A 16,855-nucleotide genomic window follows, 5' to 3' on the forward strand; every position below is an offset into this window, starting at 1 on the left:
CCACAGTGTCTTTCTAGCCCCTCCACCCGATGAAATAGCTTTGCAGTAATGGGCTGTGATGTTGGGGTGAACGTAGATTGCAATCCCATCTCATCCTCAGTTCCCCTAGTGATCTTGCAGCGGAGGTCGGAATGAGCTGGAGCCCTGAGGTGGCTGTCGAGCACACCCTGCAAGTTAAGGTCTTTTGGTGTCCCACCCCGTATCCCTTTAGGTTCAGGTGAACGGCTGTGTTGCAGTGCAGTAGAACAGCAAGGTTCGTGTCCAGCGCCACCTTAAAGACCAACAAGGTTCTCAGGGTAGAAGCCTTTGGGTGTCAAAGCTGTCTGAAGAAGCTTCTCAAAAGCTGCTACCCCGAAATCCTCGTTGGTCTTCAAGGTGTCACTGGACTAGAATCTTGCCCGCCCTTTAGGTGTGACAGTCCAGCATGACGTTCGATATGGATCTTCTTTCTTTGGCCAGAGCCATTTCCACAGCCGAGCCCTGGGAGGGAGGGAGATGCCGCCCCTGCAGGATTGCTGCTTTTGCTGGCCTCAAGAACATGGTTAAATGCCCTGGGGCATTCTAGAGTGAAGGGCGGTCCTCCACAGGCCACATCGATCTTTTAGCAGTGGTTTTCAAAGGGACGGACGGATGGATGGGTAGCCGCCATTTGTGTCAGTGACTGAGGAAGGCACCCTGACAGACATCAGGGATGCACCCGTGTGGGCCTGACGGGATTGCAGCAGCCAGAGTGGGAAAGGATCTACAATCCCCGTACTGGCTTTTACAGATCCCAGTTGCTGTCCCCGCTCAGTAGTCTCGGAGCTGACAAGTCTCCTGGCCGTGCTGCTCCCTGGGCTTTAATACATTTGGCTTCAAAGACCCCGCAGGAGACAATACATGGCCTGTTCCACAGCAGGGAGCACAGGGAGTGGCAGCTCAGGCCTTTCCCTCCCCTGAGCTATTTTCTTGACCTTAGAACAGCTCGGGGGGCGGGGGGGCGGGTGTCTTCAGACAGCCGAGGATCACGCCCACCTCCTCGGACCGAACACACTGAAAAGTATCCTGGACAACAGGCTAAGCCGGCCCCGCCACACCATCTGCCCCCTTATGACTGGCGTGGAGTCCAAACTGGGAGGGGTGTGAGGGAAGCTGCGCACGGTGGTCCCAGCGAGGCACTGAGGGGCCCAACCCCGCCTGGGGGCCACACCCCGGCAGGCCCTGACCCCCCCACCCACCTCGGGAGGGGGCGTGGCCCGTGGGATTGGCCGCGAATCGTGGGCTCCCCCGTCTTTCCATCGTCTGCAGCCCCTCAAAGAGGCAAGGGGGGGGGCCTGCTCGGGCCGGGGGGGCCGCCTGAGCCCCCGAGGCCGACGAGGGCAGCAGTAACAGCGCCGGCCCGCTCTGCGTATGTGAGAGAGAGAGAGAGAGAGAGATTGATTGATGGCCCGCCTCAGTCCGCCTGCGTCTGCGCTGGGCCGGCCAGGCGCCTCCCGGGGGGGCGTGGCCGGAAGCGCGCTCGGGGGCGCCCCTTCCGGGAGGGGAGGCGGGCCTTCCGCGTTACGTGCCCCGCCCTGCTGCGGTGGCGGCGGCCGAGGCGGGAGGCGGCCATGGCGGAGGCGGAGGCGGCGGCCCCGGAGGGCGGCTGGGCGGCCAACCCCTTCGACGGGCTGCCCTTCTCCTCCCGCTACCAGCAGCTGCTGCGCCGCCGCCGCGGCCTGCCGGTCTGGGCCGCCAGGGAGGCCTTCGCGCGGCACCTGCGGCGGGCCGGGCTGGTGCTGGTGTCGGGCGGGCCGGGCGCCGGCAAGAGCACGCAGGCGAGTCGGGCGGGCGGGGCGGGCCGGGCGGGGGGCGGCGCTCTGGGTTCCCGGAGCTGCCGCTGAGGGCCGAGCCCGCCCCGGTGATGGAGCGTGGCCGGGCTCGGCGCCCCCAGGCCGGCGGAGTCGGGGCGGAGGGCCTGTTCCGAGCGGAGGGAGGAATGCCGCCTCCGCGGCCGCAGCCGCCGGTCCTCCAGCAGGAGAGCCGGGCCCGGTCTCGCCCCCCGGGCCCGGCCAGCCAGGGCCCCGTGGGGATCCCCGCCGTGTCCTCCGGCAGCGCGGCCCTCCCGGCCGAGGTCTGCCCCCGCCTTCGGTTCGGGCTTGTCTGCCCCTCGCCCGCAATCGCAGCCGCCGCCGGACCCGCCCCGGGCGCCCCGGGCAAGGAAGGTCCTCGACCCTGCGGCTGGCGGGGAAAGGCGGGGTGGGGGGCGCTGATGTGCCCGCCGGTGGCCTCCCGCCCGGCTGGGGTGGGGCCCGGAGCCAGAGCCGGGCAGCCTTTGCTCCGGGGCGGGTCCCGGCTGCGGCGTCCCTCGGCGCTCCTCTCCGCTGCGCCTTCAGGCACCCCGGGAGGCCGGAGGCCGCGCCCAGAGGGGGTGTTGGGGCTCCTTTGCTGCGCAGCGATAAGGGCAGGCTTGAAACTTCTGGAGGTCTGGAAGCGGGGGGGGGGGAGCAGAGACGTGGGGGGATTTAAAACATTCGTCATACTCCTTTCTTGTTAAAGCCGGGCGTAGTTTACAGCGTTAACTACATGAAGTCTGTCGCTTATAGTTGAGCAAAAAACTGTCATGGTCTTTAGTGTGTTTGTGGAGTTTAAAAATACCTGCGCTGCTCCCACTGGGCCTTTTCGAGGCTGGAGCCAAAGCAAGGGCAACCTGTTTTTCTCCCTGGGTTGTGCTTGGCTTCCCGGGGCTGTCCTGCTCCCTTGTGGAGCTGAGGTGGGGCCAGGGTCGCAGGTGGGGCCAGGGTCGCAGGCGCCACAGCTCTTGGGCCTGGGCTACCTGGGGGGGGGCTGCTCTTGGTGTCGTCTCTCCTCTCGCGCCGTCTTCTTTAGGTTGCTTGTGTGGGTCTTCTGGAGGGCCTTTGTTCTGAGGTGCGGGCATTGGACTCAACTAGAAGAGGCAGATTTGTGCTGGCCAGCATGGTCCAGTCCAAGGGGTCCATGGGGGGGGACCATGGTCCATGGTCCAGCAGGGGGAATGGGCTGCGGGCTGCCCTCTGGAGAGGAGGGACCACCTGAGGTTTTCCTTCCTTCCTCAGGTGCCTCAGTGGTGTGCGGAGTACGCCCTTTCATTGCAGTTTGCCCATGGCCAGGTGGTCTGCACTCAGCCTCACAGCTTGGCCGCCTTGAGCCTGGCCTTACGTGTTGCAGATGAAATGGACCTCAATGTGGGCCATGAGGTTGGCTACTGCATCCCCTACGAGGATTGCTGCATCTCAGAGACTCTGCTCAGGTGAAGAAGACGAATAAAGCTGATTGACCTGTCTGCCTGCTTCCTCGTGTTAGGCACCCGGGAAACAGTTGCTTTCGCTTTTGGCCTGCCTGCAAAGTGCCTTGTGAGCTCACGGGGAGTCTGAAGGGCAGGTAGCAGAGGGAGGCTTTATAGTGGCTGAAGGGAGAATGTTACTTGGGTAATAAAAGAACCCGTGTTTCTCAATGGCAGGGAGGGCAAAGCGTTGCTCGTCAGCCACGCTCGACAGATCCGTAGCAAAGGTGGGCAGGGATCTTTGGAGCGTGCCCGCTCCATGCGGGGCTGCACTGTATGTCCCCTGGAAGAGCATTGCATTTTGCTGTGACTAGGGCTGCAGCGCTGAAGGGGAGTCCCATTGTGCCTGAGCGAATGTGCATAAGATTGCCTGGGGTGGGGGCTGAACTTGGCTTGCTTCAGTCTTGACCTCTTGACTGTTCCGTTACCCTGGCCTGGATGTGCAAGAGTGGGTCAGTGCCCCTGAGGATGAAGCTGTCATTTGGACTGGGATCAGTCGGGCCTCACGGCTGCATTAATCAGGGGCCTTTCTGGCCAGCCCCAAGAGGCATGGCTTGGAGTCTGCTTGATCCACTTAGGGGCCCAGCTGCACCTTGTGGGGCTTTCTTGCTGTGCCAACCCATAGGAAGGGGAGTAGGAAGTTGGGCAAGGGGGGAGAGTTAGAGTGAAGAAAGGGGGTGGCAGTGCGTGGATAAACCACCTCTGGCCTCCTCTGGATCACTTGCTGGGTGGGAGGGAGGCTGCACAGATGGCCCACCCCTTGGTTCAGAAGAGATCTGGTGGCAAAGAGCGTAGGGGGTTCTTTGATGAGGCAGACGGCAGGGTGGGAGTTGAGGTTAAGAGAGAGGTGGAGAACCCGAATGTACCCACTGCCCCTCCCGTTGACAGGTGAGTTGTGGTTTGCAGGTTCTGCTCGGATGAGGTCCTGTTGCGGGAGATGACCTCTGATCCACTGCTGCGGCAGTACGGGGTGATCATCTTGGATGAGGCGCAGGAGCGCACGGTGGCCACAGATCTGCTTCTGGGGCTGCTGAAGGATGCCCAGCGCCAGCGCCCAGAGCTGCGCCTTGTGGTGGTGACGGAGCCCTGTCTGGAGGAGCCACTGCAGCACTTCTGCCAGGATGCCCCGCTGGTGCAGGTGCCAGCACTCAGCCCGGCCCCCAGCCTGGCGTACAGGGAGCCTCCTCCTCAGGGCCGGGTGTCTGCTGCCTGCGAAGCTGTCCTGGAGCTTCACCGGCAAAAGGAGGCAGGGGATGTGATGGTCTTCCTGGCCAGTGAACAGGTGCGGAGCGGCGATTTTAGGCCACAGAGCAACGGCACTGGGGTGGAACCAGCCCGTGGGATCACACAGGTGCCTGCGATGCTCCCAGCTTGTGTTCTCCCCATCAACCTGACAAACAGCTGAAGCGGCGCTTCCTAAGTTGAAGGAAGCCTTCCAGCTGCTGAGCTGGGGCGGTTGGAGATGCAGGCCCCCTTTGTGGCCGACTGCTTTTTCCCTGCCTGCAAAGATGAGCCATGAGCTCTGGGAGTGGGCAGCTGTCAAGTGCGGGGCAGGCTGGCCCAGAGAAGCTGTGCTTGGGGGTTCTCCGTGTGGGGCTGCTAGAACATCCCCTTACAGAAGTTTTCCCCTCTCACCCCAGGAAATCCAGGAGTGCTGTGAGGCTCTCCGTGTGGCAGCTGTGGCCCTGGACCCCGCCCTGGGCTCCTTGCTGCTGCTACCCCTTCATCCAGGCGTGGGGCGGCAGGTCCAAAAACTGTATGAGCCTGTGGAGCCGCCTGCCGGAGGTCCAGTGCGCCGAGTGATCGTCACCCACTGGCTGGCAGATGCTGCCTTCTCTGTGGGGAGCGTCAGGCACGTTGTTGACTCTGGGCTGGACCTGCGCAGTGTGAGTGTGAGAGGCGCTGGGCGAGGGGGCTTGTGGAGGCTGCTGAACAGGCACACAGCCTGCTTCCCTCACCAGTGCCTCAGGAGTCCTGCCTTGTGCACCTTGCAGTTCCAGAGGCCGGGGACCCACCATGCCAGCCTCCTGCAGGGATCTTCCTGCCTCTCTCCCCAAGTGGGACTGATTGCTCAGCCAGTCAAAGAAGACTCCGCCCCCCTTCTCCCCCACCCCCCACCCCCGGCACGTGCCCTAATGTCTGCCTTAGAGTTCCGGCCAGGCTTGGTGGCTGGTTTTGAGTACTGTTGTGGATGCTTGGCACCCATGAGAAAAGCTTGTGTTTCATCAGCAGCCTGACTTCCCATGGCCTGCCGGGACACAGGGAAGCTGCTGGCTAGTTCCACACACACACACACAGTCACACCCGCACACACTCCTCTGGGTTGCAGAGGTCCGTGGCTCCTGCTTGGGAGGTTCCAGGTCTTGGGTCCTTTGACAGCAGCTGCCATCAGGGCAGGGCATGTCTGATCCACGCTGTTCTTCAGCTCAACTGCCAGTCAGCTGCCTTGAGCCATTTCTTGATGTTTCTTCTGGGCAGGTTTACAACCCGCAGATCCGCGCGGAGTCGCAGGGCTTGCGTCCCATAAGCAAGAAACAGGCGGAGGCTCGGCGGATGAGGGCGGCTGGGACCCCCTCTGGTGAGCCTTCTTGGGCTTGGTGGGGTCAGTGGTTGCTGGGAGTGGCCATCTCCTTCCTGTGCCCATGGTGCCCTCCTGTACCCTGCAGGGACATGCCTGCGCCTCTACACCGAGTCCTTCTACGAGAGCCTCCCTGCCCTTCCTCCGGCACACGTCACTGAGGCCAACCTGAGCCGCCTGGTCCTGCTGCTCAAGAGGCTGGACATTGCGGACATGGGCCAGTGTGACTTCCTTGACCGGCCAGGTGAGGAGGGGTCAGCTGGGCTGAGAGGCAGGAGGGCTGGGCAGGGGGGGGGGGAGAGACCTGTCTAGTGCGGGGCCAGCCTCAGCTGTGATGCTCCTTCCCTCTCCAGCCCCAGAGTCCCTCATGCAGGCTTTGGAGGACCTGGACTATCTGGCTGCTCTGGACGACGAGGGGAACCTCTCGGAGGTCGGCATCATCATTTCCGAGTTCCCTGTTGACCCCCAACTGGCCAAGGCCCTCCTGGCCTCGTGTGAGTTCGACTGTGTCCAGGAGATGCTCACGCTTGCTGCCATGCTGACAGGTGCGCTCCCAGGTTGGCCCCTTCTCTACCCATGCCAGTGTCCTTTCTTGGCATCCTTCTTAGAAGACGTGCACGGCAGATCTTACTCTTCCTGGAGTTTGCAGTAGATGCCATCTTGGCTCCCTCTCATCGGTGGGGGGCTCTGGCAGGGGAGGGGGGGTCGTGGTGCGTGAGCACTGAGCATCTTGCCCTCCCCTGCAGCGTGGCCCTGCTTTGTGACTCCACCTGTGCGCTGGGGAGAGGCGGTGGCTGCTCGGCAGCGAGTCCTGCTGCACCCAGCTGGAGACCACTTCACCCTCATCAAGATTTTCAACACCTTCCTCCAGCGTGAGTGTTGGCGGGGAGCGGGGAGGCCTGCTCTGGGCCGTAGTGCCCTTCCCTTGCTGAGTCTGCCTTCCCCTCTCCCTCAGAGAGCGACCCAGAAAGCTGGTGCCGGAAACATGGTGTGAACGAGGCTGCCTTGCAGCTGGCCAAGGCCGTGCGGGCAGAGCTCCTGGAGGTCATGGAGCGCATTGAGCTGCCTGTCTCCCCACCTGCCTTTGGCACAGATAGCAACGTTCTCCGGGTCAAGCAGGCCCTCATCTCGGGCTTCTTTCTTAAGGTGGGCAGCTGCCTTTTCTCCCTCGAGGCTGGTTGGGCCCAAGACCTGAGCGGCGTTGCGTGTTCCTTGGCAAGCCCTGCTGGGGCTTCCTGCGGGGGGTGGGGGAGCCATAGGAGGCCAGTGATAGATGCTGAGAATAGACCCTTGTCCCCAGAAAGGCACAGTTGGGAGAGGGGGCCTGAGACTCCTTCGGGGAGGACTCGGAAGTCCCGTCTAGCCAGAGATGTGGCTCTGGGGCTGGTGGGAGGACAGGCTTCTCCCCTGGCACTGTACCACCTCAGGGCTGCTATTCTCCCCGCTCGGCCCCTTTAAGAGCAGCACAGCAGCCTGCCTTGGGAAGGCAAAGGGCTTTGTCCCCGTTCCAATCCTTTTGTGCTTTCCCTGCCCTGGTTTGTGACACAGGTGGCTCGAGACATCGATGGCTCCGGAAACTACCTCCTCCTGACCCACAAACATGTGGCCCAGCTGCCCCCCACCTGCTGCTACCGGCTGCGCCGGCCACCCACACAGCCTCCTCCCTGGCTGCTGTACCACGAATTCACCATCTCGCTGGATAACTGCCTGAGCGTGGTCTCGGAGATCCAACCAGAAATGTGAGCAACACCAGGGGTGGGCAGGTGCCAGCAGGGGGCATGATTGCATTTCTTAGATTCAGGCTTTTTTCTTTCCTCCTTTGTTTTTTCGGGAGAGTGGGCTTTCCATGCCTTCTCCACAACTGTGGGAGCTTCCCTAGGAATGTAAAAATTCTGGATATTTTGAAGCCAGGGGAGCCCTTTATCCCAGACAAAAAGAAACGTTTGAAGAAAATAGAAATATGTGCAATATTTAAAAGGTTGCGTGTCGGGCTAGAATCTGAGAGGCCCAGGTTCGAATCCCCTTGCTGCCATGGAAGGCTTGCCAGCCGCACACACTAAGCCTAACCCCCACCTGACAAGGTTGTTGTGAGGATCAAATGCAGGAGAGGAGAACGATGTGATCCACTTTGGGTCCCAACTGGGGAGAAACTGGGACGATGGAAGAAGAGCCTGCCGGACCAGAGGCCAGCACCCTCTCTCTCTCTCTCTCTCACAGTCATCAACCAGTTGCCCTGGGAAGCCCAACCCACGGGGCGCAGAGGCCATGTCTTACTTGGATGCTGCCTTCCAGCAGTGGGATTCAGAGGTCGACTGCTTCTAAATACGGAAGTTCCCTTTCAGTGGCCAGCAGCCATTGACGGCCCTCTCCTCCCTGAATCTGTCCAGTCCCCTTTTAAAGCTGCCCACGCCTGGGGCCGTCACTGCCTCCTCTGCCAGTGAATTCCACACTTCCATTGCGGATTGTGTAAAGAACTCGTTTCCTCTTGTCCACCCTGAATCTACTTCCCATCGGCTTCATTGGATGCTGCCAAGTTCTAGTTCTATGGGAGAGGGAGAAAAAAGTCTCTCTGGCCACCCTCTCTACCTCGTACGTCAATTTATAAACCTCTGTCACGTTTGCCCTTAGTCCTCTTTTTTTCTGAACTAAGAAGCCCCAGACCAGCCTTTCTTCCTAGGCAAGGGGCTCCAGCCCTCCTAATCTTCTTGCTTGCCCACTCGTCCAATTTCGAGGAATCCTCCGGCAGCTCTTCATCGCTGGCCTTGCATTTGCCATCCTGAATCATTTGGTCTCATCCACAAATGTGGCCACTCCCCTGCTCACCCCCAGTTCTAAATAATTTACGGACAAATTCAGCAGCACCTGTCCTAATGCTGATCCTTGCGAGACCCCACTGTCTGCTCACTTAACGCCATGTCCAGTCTGGGCTTCCTTTGCAGCCATTTTAATCCATACAAGGACCTGTCCTCCTAATCCAGGAATGCTAAGCCTGTTTAGGAGTCTTTCGTGAGGGACCTTGTCTAGAGATCCGCTCGGAACCAAGTCCAGGGTTGCACGCTTCCGGTCCGCGGGCAGGGCAGCTTTTCCAGTGCCCTGTCATCTGTGGTATCTAGAACCCTGATTTCCCCAGTGTGACTGAAGCAGACATTTGCCCAGTCAGCGTGAGTGTAGTTGGAATCGCCCAGCATCACAGCATTTTTTATAAAATAGTAGAGAATCCAGTAGCACCTTTAAGGCTAACCAACTTTATTGTAGCATAAGCTTCCGAGAGCCACAGCTCTCTTCGTCAGAGGCATCTTTAAGCACCTTTAAGGCTAACCAACTTTATTGTAGCATAAACTTTCGAGAATCGCACCTCTGCTATTTAACAACTACAGACTAACATGGCTAACTCTTTTGGATCTATGAGCATTTTTTATGTTAGTCACTTCCCTTATTTCTCTCACCATTTCAAGATCTGCCTCAAGATTTTGATCAGAAGGTGACAGTACACTCCCCCCCCCACCATTTAAGTATCCCTTATGGATCTACATCTCCACCCATAGCAGTTCTGTGGGTGTATTTATTCCCCTAACATTTTCTTTGGTTTGTTTGACTGTGTACCCTCATTGATACACACAGCAACAACGCGCCCCACACGGTCCTGCTTGTCCTGTCTGTCGAGTGTATACCCAGGGATAAGCATGTCCTATTCCGCCCGGCGTCTGAGACACCCACTACACCTAATTGTTGCTTAGCACCAAGTGCTCCAGCTCTCCTAGGCTGGCTCAGGGGCTTCCGGCTTAAAGGAAGAGGTGCAGGTTCCCTGTTTCTTTCCAAAGGCTCCCAGCTGCCCCTGGGTTTTCCTCGCATGGTCCTCCTTTACTGCCCTGCTCTCTCTCTCGCGCTCTCGCTCTCTCTCGCATTGTGGCCCACTCCCACCAATATTTCCCTTGGAACTCAGCATACACCCAACATTTCATTTAAAAGCTGCTCTGCCTGCCGCCCTTTGGATATTAAGTGCTAGCAGCCTGTTTCCCTTTTGGTTCAAGGGAGGCACATCTTTTTTTTTTTGAATTTTTTTTTATTTTTTTATTACCTACATTAACTAACAATACAGAGGGAAAGAAGGGGGGCAGGGGAAGGAGAGAAAAAAAACAACATATAACAACACTACACTACAAATAATGCTTTCCCTTCATACTGCCATTATTAAAAAATTAAAACTTTGTAAGATATTGATGGAGTGGTTGACCTTGCAAAACACAGATTACAATCCAAATTAAGTCTTCCTCCCCCCCCCCCGGGCCTCGGACGCAGTTCTCTCTGAGCAGCTGCAACCGCAGTGCTTGTTCCCTCCCCCCCCCCCCTTCAGACTTCAAATCCTTTTCTTCTTGCTTGGTGTCTTGCTGAAATTCTTGATTTTTGTCCTCAAAATCCCTTAGTTGATCTTCTGATGTTATCTTGTAAGCTTGATCTTTGTAACTAAACCAGATACCTTCCGGAAATAGCCATTTATACTTTATTCCACGTTCCCTCAGAAGAGCTGCAAACTTTTTATACTTAAATCTTCTTTTCCGAACTAAAAATAGAACGTCCTTCAGTATCTTAACTTTATTACCCAGAAAGTCCAGATCCGCATTGTATGAGTTGTATAGGATAGTGTCTCGGATCCTCTTAGATCAAGGGAGGCACATCTTGTAGTGCAGGTTCGGTTTGTTCCAGAAGGCCCCCAGTGCCCAATGCATCCAAACTCTTCCTCCTGGCAACGCTTCCTTGTGGCGATCCAGATGGCCCTGCATGCAGAACGGGTGGCAGTTCTGAGAATGCTACCTTGGCGGTCCTGACGTCTGGCTTTCTGCCCAGAAATCTGAATATTTTCCTCCAGGACCACACGACTGTGTTTCCTCGAGTTGTCGTGCCAACATGCACCATGGCAGCTGACTCCTCCCCCACCAGCTCCCAGCCTATCTGGCCGATCGATGAGTGGAGTCCACAGCCTTCACACCACACCATCAAAACACCCACCACAGACCCCGCTCTCTAGGTCTATGTTCCTAATGAATTAATCTCCAAGAGCGGACCTGCCCCCAACCCTAAAGGCTGTCCTCCATATGAGAGGATGTCAGTCCATCAGCCAGCAAAGCCCTTCTGAAGGGGTGTTTCTCCCTTCCTCAGCCTGTTGCCCTCCAACCTCAGGACTTTCAGTTTCCATGACAGCAGAAGAGCACAGTGGGATCTTTCTAATCGGACCCTGACCCAGAGTGTCTTGCCCACATACCTCTCTGCCTTTCTCAGCTGCTGTAAGTTGGCAGCTCTACCCTCGGGGGAGCTAATGTGTTCCCTGAGAGCCAAGAGCTTCACACATGTAGAACACACCCACAGTTTCTGCCCAGTAGGCACATAATCATATGTGTGGCACTCGCCACAGAACACAGGATAGCCTCCCCCCCCTTTATTGGCTTTCTTTCTTCATAGTTTGATTGAAGTATGAAGGGTTCTTACCTGGACATGTGCACACGCACGCACGCACAGAGGAGCTTGCTTGTACGTCCTTCTTCAGTTGTCCCTTCCCTCCAACTGCCCTGCTCAGCTCCCGTGCAAAATGCCCCTCCTTGCATGCTCTAGGGAATGCCGCCTGCCTCAGCCTCCAATTCCCGTTTCAGCTGGATCCTGAGGCTCCGCCCCTCCACAAGCCTCCGACAAAGGTAGCCTCTAGCAGCTCACCTGGAACAAGCTACGGGCACACAGTTTGAATGGGAATGAAAGATGTAAGCCCAGGGGTTTTTTTGAGCGGGAACACTCCGGAACGGCGTTACAGCAGCTCTAGAATCTGCCCACGTGATAAGTATTTTTCAACCAAATCGTATCTAACAGGAGCCTTTTCAGTGCTTCCCCAAATGTTCTAATTGTTCCATGAGAAAAATGGGGTGGGGGCCCACGCGGGGGGGGGGGGTAACTGTGTTCCCGTTCTCTGCTTTTTCTCCCAGCTGTCCCAACTCTGGCCTTGCCAGCAAACCCGCCAAAGCCATGACGTGTATAATTGTGTGGGTGTGTGTGTGTGCGGGTGCGAGTGCGCGCAGCTGCACCAACAGCCTTGTCTCCGCCCTTTGCTCCTCCTGCAGGTTGGCAGAGCTGGCCCCCCAGTACTACCTGAGTAACCTGCCTCCCAGCGAGAGCCGAGACGTGCTCCTGGAGCTGCGTGAGAAGCTGGCTGGAGGGGTGGAGTTGCCGCCCCCACAGCAGTGCGAGGCGCCTGCAGCTCCCAGAGCCGATGAGGATGGCGAGGATGTCTGTGTGCTCCAGTGAGGCCCAGTCTGGACCAGCACCACCAGCTCAAGGCATTGCCACCCCCCTTGGGAGAGTAGATAGCCAGGACCTCTGGCTTTGCAGGCAGCTCCCTGAACAACGGCAGAGATGATCCGAAGGACTGGGTAGGTGTGGTGCCAGGGCAAGGGCCCCTCCTGCCCCGGCTAAGCCGAGTGGGGCTAGGCCTGGCCCACCTCTGTGGTGGTGGTGCTGCTGCTGCTGCTGCTCTGGGTGACGGGTAGCATTCTCCATGCTGCAGAGGCCAACAGCCTCTTGGGCATCCCTTCCCCCCGGATGAGGGCAGCTGATAGGCAGAGTGACTGCAAGGGGAGACTCGGTCCTGCCGAGGGGGGCGGGGGGAGAGCTGGTTTGCAGTGCTCCAGCGGCCACTTCAGCTGCTCTGGGCAGCTGAGGGCTTGGGGGGAAACTGGGCAGCAAGGGGTGCAGGGATGTATCCCAAACACTCGGCGGGGGCAGGGCAGCAGTTCCTCCTGTTGTGCATAAAAGTCCTTTCTGTGATCTTTGTTCCTTGTGGGATTTGTGTCGTAAAAGTGTTGGGTGGAGCCTGAATGAGGCGCAGCTTGAGTGGGCCTGGTCCCACTTGGGAAGAGCCCTGAATTGGGGGGTGGGGTAGGCGGGTCAGCCTTCTTCTCTGGCAACCCTTGTTGCCTCTGAGTTTCTGGGGTTCACCTGCTCCCCCCCTGCCCCAGGGGCCAGGAGGTAGATGCTCTGTAGCTTTGTGATTCGGCGGAAGTGCCGTTGGGCCCTCAACACAAGGCTTCTTCCGGCTTGGCCTGCTCCTGGGGCAGTTGGCCTCGCCTCGCTGTCCTCGCGTTGCTGCAGCTGTGTTGTCTTCCATGTGAGCAACTGCGAGAGGGTTTCTAAAGGCCCCCGCTTGCTCCTGAGTCTCTTCAGTGGGTGTGTTGCCCTTGCGAGGGAGGCCATGATGGCCACAAGAGAGCGGAAGCCTGGGAAGCCGTCTCTGGCTGGCATCAGGCAGTCGAGTCTCGGCTCCCCTGGGACCGCCTCAGCCCTTGCCCAGCATCAGGACCAAGCCTCTTTGGCCGAGCACTGGGCTTAAAGTGCGGGGGGGGGGGGCGGATCCTGTGCTCCAGCCTGTGGGAGAGCCATTTCTGGGCCGTGAACTGTGTCTTTCTGAACCTGCGCTAATGTCCACTGGGAATTTGAACTGGCATCTCATATCCCCCCCCCCCCCAAACCTGGCAGCAGCTTCAGACCCCCAACCTTGGAATCTGTGTTGCCCCCACTATCTTGGGCTGCAGCCTGTGGACACCCTCTTCCCTTTCCAGTGCTAGATGCGGGGGAATGACTTGCACCAGGGAGTGATCATGCACGGGAACGTGTGCTTGCAAAATGGGACGGTCCAACTCATGTTCAGGTGAAGGGCTGAGAGGGAAGCGGTCTGGGTCTGAAGAGCTAGAATAGGATGAGTGCTGCCGTGAAGTGCAACAGGAAAACGCCTTACTCTACAAACTAGCTTTGGCCAATGTGGGATGGTGATCCCCCTCTGTCCTTGCCTCTCCCCCCCACCCCCCATGGTGTGGCGGCCCTTCAGGCCCCCAACTGGGATTGGTGCCCAGGGAAGGTAGACTGGCAGCCATTGCCTCCACTGCTGTCTGTGGTTGCATGCCAAGAAACTCTCCTGCAGAACAGTAGAAGCCCCAGCAGTGGTGCTTCGTGTGCCATCTTCCACTCCACCTTTTCCTGAAGTGTTTGTGCCCCTTTAACCGTTGCCCTCCCTTCCAGCATGGGCTGTTTCAGCAGCCGGACTGGAGGCAGAGACCAGCATAAGCTGGGACGGGGGGGGGGGTTGGCATGAGAGGCCAGGCGTAGCTTCTCTTCTGCAGTGCCTTGAGTGTGCTATAGACAAGGACAGAATGTACAAGGAATGGTTAGAGAGTAAAAGGCCAGGAGGGGGACACGTCAGAACAAGGGATATTTCCAAGCCAGAGTTCCAATAGGCAGGTGGGTCTCCTGCAGGGGCAATTCCTCACGTGGGCTGCAGTGCCCCCCATCCCTTTCATTTTGCTGGTGCTTGTGCTGGAGAAATCCCTGGGGCTTGGGAATTGGAGGGCGGCTTTGCCAGGCCTGCTGGGCTGCCCTGAAGTGTGCGTGGGCGACCTCAGCCCTCCTTTTCCTTTTGCTGCCAGCCCAGATCTCCCAATTGCTTTGTTCAGTGCAGAAGACCCTCTCTGTAAAGGGAGGAGCAGGGTGCGGCTTCTGCCCGACTCCCCCTGCAGAGTGAGGCCCACGGGCTTCTCCACGGGGGGCTGGAGAGGGGGGTGCTCTGTGGTGATGGTGCAGATGAGGCCAGGGACTCGCTCCTGGGACGTGTGGCCACCACTCACCCACTCACTAGGAATAGGGGAGGGTCTGGACCCCGGAGAGATGTGGCAGGAAACCACACAGTTAATTCCACTCAGCATCAGTTTGGACTCTGGGCAAGACCAGATGCAAAGTTGGCCAAGAGAATTGTGGCCCTGGCAGACTACGGGGGAATGCCAGTTTTCCCAGCAGGTTTTTGACAAGAAAGCTTGATTGGATTAAATCCATTCCACTGTTGCCACAGAATAGTTTTGAACTCCACCCCCCCCCTCCCCCGCCACCTTTGTGCATCTTTCGATGCTGTGGGAGGTGCAGGTGGGATGTCTAGCAACCCTAAGCCGTGCCTCGAAACCCTCTGCCACGGAACCCCTGGGGGATCACTGTAGACCTCGCCGTGAGTTGTACCAGGGGCCTGTGGGCAGCAGGTCAAGGTTCTCGATCCTGCGTCTCTGCCCTCAGCAGGACAAAATGCAGCAGGTAGGTGAGCGTCCAGCTGTTCAGAAAGCCCAACACAATCGCACGGGATTTCAAGAGCGAGAGCGTCGCCCAAGGGAGGGACTTGTCCTGACCAGACTTATCCACGCTGTCTGACTCCTGTGCCTGGGAGGGAAGCTGTAAAAAAGAAACGCTGGCCACGGTTGATGTTGGGGGCCTCTTGCGATTGCTTTAGGGGTGTATGCTATGGGCGAAGTTCTAATGTCATGCACAGCCTGCTCCTTAGGTGGTGGTTGGAAGGGTGGGGCGGAGCTCTCTACGTTGCTTAAAAAGAATCAGCCTCTATAAAGTGGGAGTCTTTCCCCAAACCCTGGGAACAAAAGGGAGTACTAAACTTAATAAAAGAAGGGGGAAATAATGGGAGGAGCAGATGGGTAAAAGCATCCTATTAATTTATTGTGGGTTATTTTTGTTTGGTTTTTACATCTTGTTGATTTGTTATGTTTTAAATTAACATTGTGATCTACAAATTGTAATTTTTTTAAAATAAAATCACTGCTATGAGAATTCCAGTGGACTGTGTTACTGGCAGAAAAGGTGTAAGTCCAAGCGGACCCCCCCTCGTCCGCTCGAAGCCGGCTGGGTGACCTTGGGTCAGTCACAGTTTCTAGGAGCCCTCTCAGCCCCACCCACCTCACGGGGGGATTGTCATAAGGGTAGTAATAACACACTTCGTAAACCGCTCTGAGTGGGCATTACGCTGTCCTGAAGGGCAGTGTATAAATCCAATGTTTGAAAAAAAGGGGAGGGGGTCTTCTAAAACCAGACAGTCTGAGGGGAATGAAAACTCTGCCAAAATAAGTGAAAAACGATGAGAAGCAGCTTGTCGAGTGCAGCGAGGCAAGTAAAGGTGGTGCCACTGTGATTGCCGGGAGAATCCCAGAGGGCCCAGACAGACTCCTGTACGTACCTGGCTGGCTTTATTGTCCCTGGCCGGGGCGATGGCGGGGCGGACGGGAAGGCTCTTTTCCCTCCAGGGTGTTAACCCACCTTCTGTTGTTGTCACCTCTGAAGATGACCTCCACTTCCTCCTAAGCAATTACACAGTCTCCCCATGGGGGTGGGGGATGTTGTATGCACAGAGGTGTTGGGGTTCTTTGGTGCCACATGCATTTTAAGAGAGTAGAATCCCAGAGTTGGAAGGGGCCTTACAGACCACCTAGTCCAACCCCCTGCCCAGTGCAGGAACAGCCTCAAGCAGCCCCGACAAGGATTCGTCCAGCAGCTCCTTGAAGACTGCCAAGGAGGGGGAACCCACCACATCTGTAGACCACTGAGTCCACTGCAGAATTGCTCTTTAACGTGAAGAAGTTCTTCCTAATGTCCAGCTGGTACCTTCCCTCCTTTGGTTTGAACCCGTTCTTTCGAGTCCTGTCCCGTGCTGCCACCAGGAGCGGCTCCCTTCCCTTCCTTTTAAATACTCAGAGGGCAATCCTGCCTCTCCTCACCTTCCTCTCCTCCCAAGCGAGCGTTCCCAGGTCCCTCCATCTTCCCTGGCAGGCCTTGGTCTCCAGGCCCCTCTGCGCCCTTTCCGGTTAGTCCACATCCTCCGGAACGGCACACAGGACTCGAGATGGGGCCTGACCAGTGCGATACAGGAAGCCTTTGCATGTGGTCACTGGAATAGAAGTTGCGCTTCCGTGTGTGAGAACACACATGTGCTCCCTTGTATCTATGTGAGCCACTAAAGCAGCAGTTGCCTCGGCCCCTAGAAATGAGTTCCAGCAAAGGGCCGCATGAGGTAGAAGGACTTCGCGTTTCCAATTTTCCAAAACACTATTTGAGAAATTACTTTAGTGGTGAAGAGTTCCAGGCCTCATTGCAACCTGAGCGCATCCCTTTTGCAAGTGGGGGGTGGGGGGGTGCCT

At 57.6% G+C, this 16,855-nt stretch overlaps 1 protein-coding gene across 1 annotated transcript; it reads left to right on the forward strand.

Moving 5' to 3' along the window:
- Positions 1–1,560: 1,560 nt before the first annotated feature.
- DQX1 (DEAQ-box RNA dependent ATPase 1) lies at positions 1,561–15,494 on the forward strand. The gene is made up of 11 exons (XM_054989824.1): positions 1,561–1,796; positions 3,054–3,247; positions 4,187–4,562; positions 4,921–5,166; positions 5,759–5,858; positions 5,947–6,102; positions 6,212–6,403; positions 6,605–6,730; positions 6,814–7,004; positions 7,407–7,597; positions 11,963–15,494. Exons 1-11 carry the CDS (start codon positions 1,590–1,592, stop codon positions 12,144–12,146), a joined length of 2,163 nt encoding a protein of 720 aa, XP_054845799.1. The 5' UTR covers positions 1,561–1,589; the 3' UTR covers positions 12,147–15,494.
- The last annotated feature ends 1,361 nt before the right edge of the window (positions 15,495–16,855 follow it).

This window comes from Eublepharis macularius, chromosome 10, assembly GCF_028583425.1.
Source record: "Eublepharis macularius isolate TG4126 chromosome 10, MPM_Emac_v1.0, whole genome shotgun sequence".
NCBI lineage: Eukaryota > Metazoa > Chordata > Lepidosauria > Squamata > Eublepharidae > Eublepharis > Eublepharis macularius.

What these genes read in the sequence shown, in the direction of transcription:
- DQX1 (XM_054989824.1), top strand. Translation starts at nt 1,590, where the DNA reads ATGGCGGAGGCGGAGGCGGCGGCCCCGGAGGGCGGCTGGGCGGCCAAC. An exon ending in TGACTTCCTTGACCGGCCAG is followed by an intron (nt 6,103 to 6,211) that starts GTGAGGAGGGGT and finishes TTCCCTCTCCAG; the next exon opens with CCCCAGAGTCCCTCATGCAG. An exon ending in GCTTGCTGCCATGCTGACAG is followed by an intron (nt 6,404 to 6,604) that starts GTGCGCTCCCAG and finishes CCTCCCCTGCAG; the next exon opens with CGTGGCCCTGCTTTGTGACT.